General features: G+C 34.5%; 1 protein-coding gene across 1 annotated transcript in view; it reads left to right on the top strand.

Moving 5' to 3' along the window:
* stk39 (serine threonine kinase 39) overlaps positions 1 to 11,127 on the top strand; it is a 70,447-nt gene that overhangs the window by 17,380 nt on the left and 41,940 nt on the right. Inside the window, exons 6-10 of the mRNA XM_016242269.1 lie at positions 426 to 535; positions 2,095 to 2,196; positions 4,300 to 4,433; positions 7,313 to 7,361; positions 7,472 to 7,537. Of these exons, the coding sequence (XP_016097755.1) occupies positions 426 to 535; positions 2,095 to 2,196; positions 4,300 to 4,433; positions 7,313 to 7,361; positions 7,472 to 7,537 (461 nt within the window). The remainder of the gene's footprint in view (positions 1 to 425; positions 536 to 2,094; positions 2,197 to 4,299; positions 4,434 to 7,312; positions 7,362 to 7,471; positions 7,538 to 11,127) is intronic.

The raw sequence follows: 11,127 nt of genomic DNA, 5'->3' as shown, positions 1-11,127 counted from the left end.
TATATATATATATATATATATAAAAGGGATTTTGGGGTTAAAAAGGACTTTGTTTTTGATATACTATTTTGTGAGGATTCGTTCACAAAGAGATCTTTTCTGATTATTGAAAGCACAGTAGATGTTTGACACAAATGCAAACAAAGCTGTGAAAGAAAGACATGCAGTCTGTTTAAAAGGTTGCTCTGTACCAATATCATAGTTCACATCTAATTGTCATTTTTGGAAATAAATATTTTCACTGACTTATAGACACAACAGTATGTGACAGTAGAAGCAATCTATCAGACTATGTGTCTATCTTTCATTTTCATGCATGTCAAATTAAATATGCATTTAAATATTTGCTTTCCAACTGTCAACCGATTTTGCAGTAGATGTTTGTGCATCAGACGTATGATGAGGTTGTTAATCGTTCTCTTTAGATTTTGGTGTGAGTGCTTTTCTGGCCACTGGTGGAGACGTCACTAGACACAAAGTGAGGAAAACGTTCGTGGGGACCCCGTGCTGGATGGCTCCAGAGGTGATGGAGCAGGTCAGTGTGCTCAGAGAACCTACATTAAACATTTACAAGTGGATCTGTTTCAAATACCAAGTGAGTGGTCTACATAGACTGCATTTTAAATCATTGATAGATGCACACTTAACGTGAAGGTTGTTATAGAAGGTTAGTAGACACTAAGAAACCCTATTTTGGCCTAATTCTAATGCAGCATTGCATGTATCCATAGAAGACACAAGACCTGAGACAAACTCATAAATCCACCAAAAAAGGTGGACAAAGAGAGAAATGTTGATTATACTTATATTCATTCAATATTGAAAAGCGTCATGTACAAAATAGTTCAACCTACACTACAGTTTTTACATATTTTTGAAAGAAGTCTCTTCTGCTTGCTTACCTAGACTACATTTATTTGATTAAAATACAGTTAAAACAGTAATATTGTGAAATATTATTATAATCGCAGATAACTATTTTTAATTTGAACATATGTGACCCTGGAGCACAAAAGCAGTGTTAAGTCGCTGGGGTATATTTGTAGCAATAGCCAAAAATACATTGTACGAGTCAAAATTATTGATTTTTCTTTTATGCCAAAAATCATTAGGATATTAAGTAAAGATCATGTTCCATGAAGATATTTTGTACATTTCCAACTGTAAATATATTCAAACTTAATTTTTGATTAGTAATATGCATTGCTAAGAACTTCATTTGGACAACTTTATAGGCGATTTCCTTAATATTTAGATTTTTTTGCATCCTCAGATTCCAAATTTTCAAATAGTTGTATCTATGTTTGAAAAATTGACCCTTATGACTGGTTTTGTGGTCCAGGGTCACATATTTTTAAATGTAATTTATTCATGTGATGAAAAGCTGAATTTTCAGCATCATTGCTCCAGTCTTCAGTGTCACATGATCCTTCAGAAATCATCTAATATGCTGATTTGCTGCTCAGGAAACATTTCTTATTATCATAAATGTTGAAAACAGTTATTTTTAGGATTCTTTGATGAAAAAAATATTCAAGCCAGCATTTATTTAAAATATAAATCTTTCATAACAATGTTAATGTCGTGTCACTTTTGATCAATTTAATCCATCTTTGCTGAATTCAAGGTGTCAGTTTCTAGCAAAAATAAAAACAAAATTATACTCATCCCAAGTTTAATTTGAATGGACCATTTTACTCAATATTTCTGTGTGCTATTCATTTTTGTGCTTCGAGTATCATGGATTTAGATCAGCGATATGCTAACTGAATCAATTGCAAAGTTGCTGCCTAAGAAGAAAGACACTCACTAGGTTTTGTAACAGGTTTTGCCAACGTGTTTCTGTCATTTACTGTAAATATAATGGATCTTGGCACCAGGAAAGTGTTCACAGCTAGACGATTTCTAAGAGATCTTCTGATACTATGAATTATTAATAACCATTCAACTGTTCTAGTGCAGATCATAGAGATTGTTTAATAATTGGAATAATCTGCCGTGAAAAAAGCGCTGTTTATGACTGGTGTGGGTCTGTTATAGTCTGTTATTCCATCATCTGGTGATCAGTTACAGTAGCATATCATGTGACCACAGGTGCGGGGTTACGACTTCAAAGCTGACATTTGGAGTTTCGGAATCACTGCCATTGAACTGGCAACAGGCTCTGCGCCGTATCATCGCTACCCCCCTATGAAGGTAAACACAATGACCGTCAGATCATGTGACCATTCATAACCTCTTTTGCATATGGAATTATAACAGTTACACAAAGTAATTCAAGAGTTGGAGATGCATTTTAATTGTCTGTATTGCCGATATTAACTAAATGAATGCAAAGCCTGCACAGCTGAACCGTATCTAATGTGAGCAGCAGGTCATCTAGAATGAAAATGATCAGAATTTATATTTACTTTGATATTGTTCAGGCTTTCTTTCTGAAAATAGGAAAAGGAAATGTTTTGCAGAGTGTCCAGTATCTGTCATGCCATTCATGCATTCATCCATCCATCCATCCATCCATCCATCCATCCGTCCATCTGTCATCTATATATACAATATTTTCTGTCATTCCATTCATGCATCCATCCATTCTTTTATCCTTCCATCCTTCCATCCTTTTATCCTTCCATCCTTCCATCCTTTTATCCTTCCATCCTTTCATCTATCCAGTCATCCATGTTCTGTCACTCCATCCGTCTATCCATCTATTATTGTCATCTATCCACCTACCCATCCATCCATCCATCCATCTGTCATTCTGTCATCCATCCAACCATATATACAATATTTTCTGTCATTCCATTCATGCATCCATCCATCCAACCATCCATCCATCCAAACACCCACCCACCCATCCATCCATCCATCCATCTGTCATTCTGTCATCCATCCATCCAACCATCCATCCACCCATCCATCCACCCACCCATTTGTCATTTATATATACAATATTTTCTGTCATTCCATTCATGCATCCATCCATTCTTTTATCCTTCCATCCTTCCATCTATCCAGTCATCTATGTTCTGTCACTCCATCTATCTATCCATCTATTATTCTGTCATCCATCCATCCAACCATCCATCCATCCAAACACCCACCCACCCATCCATCCATCCATCTGTCATTCTGTCATCCATCCAACCATATATACAATATTTTCTGTCATTCCATTCATGCATCCATCCATTATTTTATCCTTCCATCCTTCAATCTATCCAGTCATCTATGTTCTGTCACTCCATCTATCTATCCATCTATTATTCTGTCATCCATCCAAACACCCATCCATCCATCCATCCATCCACCCGCCATTCCATCCATCATCCATCCATCCACCCATCCATCATCCATCTATCCATCCGTCCCTCCGTCCATTCCATCCATCCATCCATCCATCCATCCATCCATCCGTCCATCTGTCATCTATATATACAATATTTTCTGCCATTCCATTCATGCATCCATCCATTCTTTTATCCTTCCATCCTTGCATCTATCCAGTCATCCATGTTCTGTCACTCCATCCATCCATCCATCCATCCATATTGTTCTGTCATTCCATTCATCTATCTGTCTGTCTATTGTTTGTTAGTTTTATCTACTGTTCATTCTACTGTTCTGTTCTTCTATCTACTTTAAAAATAAGCACTCAACCTGAATATTTGACACTAGTGTCACATTGAGTGTCAAATTCCTTTCTGTGATGTCAAACCTGTGATAAACTCTTATATTAATGACATGTGGCAGATGGAATGGGGTGAATGTCACAAAAATAAGCTATATGAAATAAATCCTAGTGTAAGAAAAATATTTTATTTTACTAATTTTAAATCTAGGTATGACCAAGTTGTTTTTACAAGGTGTCCTTTAGGTCATGCAAGACTTACACATGGATATTTATTAAAAGGTGAAGAACCACCATCATGCCTTACTTGCCAAACAAAAATGACTGTGAAGCATATTTTATTAGATTGTACTGTTTTTAATGTAAATAAATAACGGTTTTATTTAGTTTTATGAGGTGTGCATAACTGATTTATTTAAAAAGTTAATTTTAGAATTCTTTTGTAGATTTGAAACGTCTTTTATAACTTTTTGTTAATTGTATGCCTTGTGTAATTTATTCTGAGATCGCCATGAAAATAAACTTGATGCTGGCATGGCGTTAAAAAGTCAAAGAATGAATGAATAAATAAATATCTAAATAAATCTATCTACTTTATCTATCTATCGCTCTTTCATTCATTCTAATGTATCTATTTTCATATCGGATCATGTCTTTCTGCTGATTTGCAGGTTTTAATGCTCACGCTGCAGAACGATCCTCCAACCTTGGAGACTGGGGTTGAGGACAAAGAGATGCTTAAGAAGTATGGGAAATCTTTTAGAAAACTTATATCCTTGTGCCTTCAGAAGGACCCTGCCAAGAGGTAATCTGAATTGACACCATCCATCCATCCATCTGTCATTCTGTCATCCATCCAACCATATATACAATATTTTCTGTCATTCCATTCATGCATCCATCCATTCTTTTATCCTTCCATCCTTCCATCTATCCAGTCATCTATGTTCTGTCACTCCATCTATCTATCCATCTATTATTCTGTCATCCATCCATCCAACCATCCATCCATCCAAACACCCACCCACCCATCCATCCATCCATCTGTCATTCTGTCATCCATCCATCCAACCATCCATCCATCCAAACACCCACCCACCCATCCATCCATCCATCTGTCATTCTGTCATCCATCCAACCATATATACAATATTTTCTGTCATTCCATTCATGCATCCATCCATCCAACCATCCATCCATCCAAACACCCACCCACCCATCCATCCATCCATCTGTCATTCTGTCATCCATCCAACCATATATACAATATTTTCTGTCATTCCATTCATGCATCCATCCATTATTTTATCCTTCCATCCTTCAATCTATCCAGTCATCTATGTTCTGTCACTCTATCCATCTATCCATCTATTATTCTGTCATCCATCCAAACACCCACCCACCCATCCATCCATCCATCTGTCATTCTGTCATCCATCCATCCATCCATCCATCCATCCAACCATCCATCCATCCATCCATCCAAACACCCACCCACCCATTCATCCATCCATCTGTCATTCTGTCATCCATCCAACCATATATACAATATTTTCTGTCCTTCCATTCATGCATCCATCCATTCTTTTATCCTTCCATCCTTGCATCTATCCAGTCATCCATGTTCTGTCACTCCATCCATCCATCCATCCATCCATATTGTTCTGTCATTCCATTCATCTATCTGTCTGTCTATTGTTTGTTAGTTTTATCTACTGTTCATTCTACTGTTCTGTTCTTCTATCTACTTTAAAAATAAGCACTCAACCTGAATATTTGACACTAGTGTCACATTGAGTGTCAAATTCCTTTCTGTGATGTCAAACCTGTGATAAACTCTTATATTAATGACATGTGGCAGATGGAATGGGGTGAATGTCACAAAAATAAGCTATATGAAATAAATCCTAGTGTAAGAAAAATATTTTATTTTACTAATTTTAAATCTAGGTATGACCAAGTTGTTTTTACAAGGTGTCCTTTAGGTCATGCAAGACTTACACATGGATATTTATTAAAAGGTGAAGAACCACCATCATGCCTTACTTGCCAAACAAAAATGACTGTGAAGCATATTTTATTAGATTGTACTGTTTTTAATGTAAATAAATAACGGTTTTATTTAGTTTTATGAGGTGTGCATAACTGATTTATTTAAAAAGTTAATTTTAGAATTCTTTTGTAGATTTGAAACGTCTTTTATAACTTTTTGTTAATTGTATGCCTTGTGTAATTTATTCTGAGATCGCCATGAAAATAAACTTGATGCTGGCATGGCGTTAAAAAGTCAAAGAATGAATGAATAAATAAATATCTAAATAAATCTATCTACTTTATCTATCTATCGCTCTTTCATTCATTCTAATGTATCTATTTTCATATCGGATCATGTCTTTCTGCTGATTTGCAGGTTTTAATGCTCACGCTGCAGAACGATCCTCCAACCTTGGAGACTGGGGTTGAGGACAAAGAGATGCTTAAGAAGTATGGGAAATCTTTTAGAAAACTTATATCCTTGTGCCTTCAGAAGGACCCTGCCAAGAGGTAATCTGAATTGACAAACCTGCCTTACTTGTTTACACAAATTAGTAAATTTGTGTCTCAGAATGCTGAATGGTGTGCAGACTTCAGAACTGTTTCCTTGCATGACCAGAAGCTTCAGCAAAGGCCTTAATACTAGAAGCAAACATTTTGATTCCAATTGTGTTTGGTATATTATTGAATAGCAGTTCAGTGTCTGTCCTTCGTTTGCTCGCCATTTGGTCTCTCTAAAGATAAATCGCAGTCAATAAAAGAAATGCCACACAGACAAAGTAGCTCAAATAGATATGGATGAACTAATGCGATCTTGAGACAATAAATTGCTGCTGGTCTGTTTGCTTTCTATATCAGCTGCCTCATCTGGTCAACACAATGGACATTGGGGGACTATAATAATTTGATATAATGGTAACATGATAACTGTGCAGTATCACTATACAATATTAATATAAATTACTAGTTAATTATACATTGTACTGTAAATTAAACTAATGACTTGTATATTGTATGGTAGCATTTTAATATGTTAATTTAATTTAATTTTTTTAAATATTATTTTAGATTGATCTCAAATATTATATTTTATTAAATATAATGCATAATTTGGAATGTTGGGCTCGAATCAAAAGTGTTTATAAATAGTTTTAATTGTGTGATATATATATATATATATTTTAAAATGATAGAACAATAGCAATATTGATATAAATGGCTAATTATATATTTCGCTGTACAATAAACTTATGGAACATATATTGTATAGCAGTATTTTATGTTAGATATTATATTAATGTTTATATTTGATAAAATATCAAATATTATATTTTATTTGGAATGGAATTAGTAAAAGTTATTTCAATGTATCAAATAGATATTATATAATATTAATATTGATATTAAATAAAATACAGTAATCTAACATACACACACACACACACACACACACACACACATTTATTTATCTATGTATGCATATGCATGCTCCAGATTTGAAACAGTGGCCAGTGAAAATGCCGCCAGGTCAAGTAATATCTGAACTACTGGCCAGAACAACAACAACAAAAAAATCCTTATTGTTGAGTGTCTTGAAATGTGGAACTGTCTGAAAATGTCAGCATCAAGCGCTCTTTCTCATCTCCACAGGCCCACTGCAGCCGAGCTTTTGAAATGTAAATTTTTCCAAAAGGCTAAGGTACGGCAGTATACTCGCCCTCCATACTTCAAATGCTTTAACCAGTGCTTCACAGTGGTCTGTCACTGATATATGCTATGTATTTTCCCCCTCTTGCCTCTGTGTTGTAGAATCGAGAGTACTTGAATGAAAAGCTGCTTAGTAAAGGACCAAATATAAGCCAAAGAGCCAAAAAGGTAACGCTGTCTCATTCTTCCCCACGCGCTTGAGTGTATTTTCTCCCTCAGGCCAGATGAGTCTCTGTGCTCTCATGTTCAGTAAAGTGCTTTCTGTATTGATTAAACAGTGTGGCTGCTTTTGATTGAGGGATCGGAAGCCGTAATGTTTCTCACTGCAGGACACTCACTGAGTGTCTCTCTGATACTGAATGCACTCTAACCTATTACTGTAAGAGCCGTTCATACTCTGTTCACTGTGTTTAGTCTGTCTGTCCATCTATCGTTCTATCTAGCATTCTATCTGTCGCTCTATCTAGCATTCTATCTGTCGCTCTATCTATCATTTTAATATTCTATCTAACATTCTAATGTTCTAACACTCTTATTATAAAATTCGACTGTTCTATCATTCTATCATTTCATTGTTCTATCTATCTATCTATCTATCTATCTATCTATCTATCTATCTATCTATCTATCTATCTATCTGTCTATCTGTCTGTCGCTCATTTTAACATTCTATCTAATATTCTAACACTCTCTTATCATTGTAACATTCTACTGTTCTATCGTTCTATCATTCTGTCTATCATTTCATTGTTCTGCCATTCTATCTATCTATCTATCTATCCATCTATCCATCTATCCATCTATCCATCTATCTATCTATCTATCTATCTATCTATCTATCTATCTATCTATCTATATTATATTAATGTTTATATTTGATAAAATATCAAATATTATATTTTATTTGGAATGGAATTAGTAAAAGTTATTTCAATGTATCAAATAGATATTATATAATATTAATATTGATATTAAATAAAATACAGTAATCTAACATACACACACACACACACACACACACACACACATTTATTTATCTATGTATGCATATGCATGCTCCAGATTTGAAACAGTGGCCAGTGAAAATGCCGCCAGGTCAAGTAATATCTGAACTACTGGCCAGAACAACAACAACAAAAAAATCCTTATTGTTGAGTGTCTTGAAATGTGGAACTGTCTGAAAATGTCAGCATCAAGCGCTCTTTCTCATCTCCACAGGCCCACTGCAGCCGAGCTTTTGAAATGTAAATTTTTCCAAAAGGCTAAGGTACGGCAGTATACTCGCCCTCCATACTTCAAATGCTTTAACCAGTGCTTCACAGTGGTCTGTCACTGATATATGCTATGTATTTTCCCCCTCTTGCCTCTGTGTTGTAGAATCGAGAGTACTTGAATGAAAAGCTGCTTAGTAAAGGACCAAATATAAGCCAAAGAGCCAAAAAGGTAACGCTGTCTCATTCTTCCCCACGCGCTTGAGTGTATTTTCTCCCTCAGGCCAGATGAGTCTCTGTGCTCTCATGTTCAGTAAAGTGCTTTCTGTATTGATTAAACAGTGTGGCTGCTTTTGATTGAGGGATCGGAAGCCGTAATGTTTCTCACTGCAGGACACTCACTGAGTGTCTCTCTGATACTGAATGCACTCTAACCTATTACTGTAAGAGCCGTTCATACTCTGTTCACTGTGTTTAGTCTGTCTGTCCATCTATCGTTCTATCTAGCATTCTATCTGTCGCTCTATCTAGCATTCTATCTGTCGCTCTATCTAGCATTCTATCTGTCGCTCTATCTAGCATTCTATCTGTCGCTCTATCTAGCATTCTATCTGTCGCTCTATCTAGCATTCTATCTGTCGCTCTATCTAGCATTCTATCTGTCGCTCTATCTATCATTTTAATATACATTCTAACATTCTAATGTTCTAACACTCTTATTATAAAATTCGACTGTTCTATCATTCTATCATTTCATTGTTCTATCTATCTATCTATCTATCTATCTATCTATCTATCTATCTATCTATCTATCTATCTATCTATCTATCTATCTATCTATCTATCTATCTATCTATCTATCTATCTGTCTATCTGTCTGTCGCTCATTTTAACATTCTATCTAATATTCTAACACTCTCTTATCATTGTAACATTCTACTGTTCTATCGTTCTATCATTCTGTCTATCATTTCATTGTTCTGCCATTCTATCTATCTATCTATCTATCCATCTATCCATCTATCCATCTATCCATCTATCTATCTATCTATCTATCTATCTATCTATCTATCTATCTATCTATCTATCTATCTATCTATCTATCTATCTATCTATCTATCTATCTATCTATCTATGTCTATCTGTCTATCTGTCTGTCTGTCTGTCTGTCTCATGCTTTTTTCTTTACATGTTTTATGCTTCATCAGTATGCAGATATAGACCCACCCCTCTAAATTTAAATTTTGTGGTGTGTTTCCTTACTAAGCAGGTGGTGTGAAACTCATTCACGCTGAATTTAAGTCATTGTTTCAGTTCATTCCTTTAGCAGACACCTAATGTCTCTGAGCTCTGATGAGCTGTGAAGAAAAATGGGCTTTAATGCAGGCACTGCGTTTAAACAGCCGTTTGCATGCAGGCCACATGTGTAATAGTGCTTATGGGTCGGCTATCAGCTCTCCACACCTCCAGCCACTAAATGAATGAGAGAAATGTCGGCTAAAGAGCTGCACACATCCATCCATTTAGGAGGAGTACAGAATGTCCCGGTGGAGGCTGTGACATTGATGGGCTGAAATGATGGGGGGGATGTTGGTGTTTGCAAATGTGGGGTTGCTGGTGTTGTGTTGAGGTGCAGCTGACAGACTGAGGGAAGTATGCTGTGCATATATAGAATATTGACAGAGATTTTGCTGGGTGATATAAACATTGTGAATATTGCTTTTTATTTGCACATTCAGTTTGCAAAAGACTGTGCCATTAGGTTAAGTCTGCAATCCTTGTCTTGCAAGTCATTAGATGTTTTAATAGCATCTCTGATTTAAATGTATTAATTTATTAGTTTGTTATCATTAGTTAATATTTGAAACTTATTACTTTTAGTTTAAGTTTGAGTCATTTCCATGACTCAGTTCAAACTGTCATTTTATTGAATTGAGTCTCAACAATTCAATAATTTGCATAATTACTCAAAATTGGTCATGGAAATCTCTTTAAAGTGTTTTCATGAAAATAATATATGCATTATTAATTAGTAGTGTAATATTAGTGCATATTAATGGTTAACTTGTGAATGAAACTTACTAAATATTATGTTCATTTAGTTAAAAAAGCCTTGATTATTTTATTTTATTGTATTTGTTTGAATTAAACATTTTGAATGTTCTTTTTTTAATAAAAAATACTTTTTACGACACACATGCACAGTGTAGTTTTGGTATCAATGTTTATAAATAGTTATTTTAATATTTTTTGTTTTCATTTTAATTACAGTAACTATAGTATTACAGTAATTTGTTTTAGTAATTGAGTTTTTTGTTTTTATTAGTTTTCTTTTAATGTCTATTTATTTTTTTATTTGAGTTTTAGTTATTTTAGTAACATTTCAGAATCAAGATAAACAAAATGAAAAATATACATAAAATAAGATAAATGTTTTTATTTGTTTATATTCTATTTTATTTCTATTTATGTGTATTTTATTGCAAGTTTTTTTAAATGACTATTATTATTATTATTATATAAATAAATAAAATAACTCTTATATAT

Source organism: Sinocyclocheilus grahami, unplaced genomic scaffold (assembly GCF_001515645.1).
Source record: "Sinocyclocheilus grahami isolate Dianchi unplaced genomic scaffold, SAMN03320097.WGS_v1.1 scaffold652.1, whole genome shotgun sequence".
NCBI lineage: Eukaryota > Metazoa > Chordata > Actinopteri > Cypriniformes > Cyprinidae > Sinocyclocheilus > Sinocyclocheilus grahami.
This window is presented reverse-complemented; position numbering and strand designations above follow the sequence as displayed.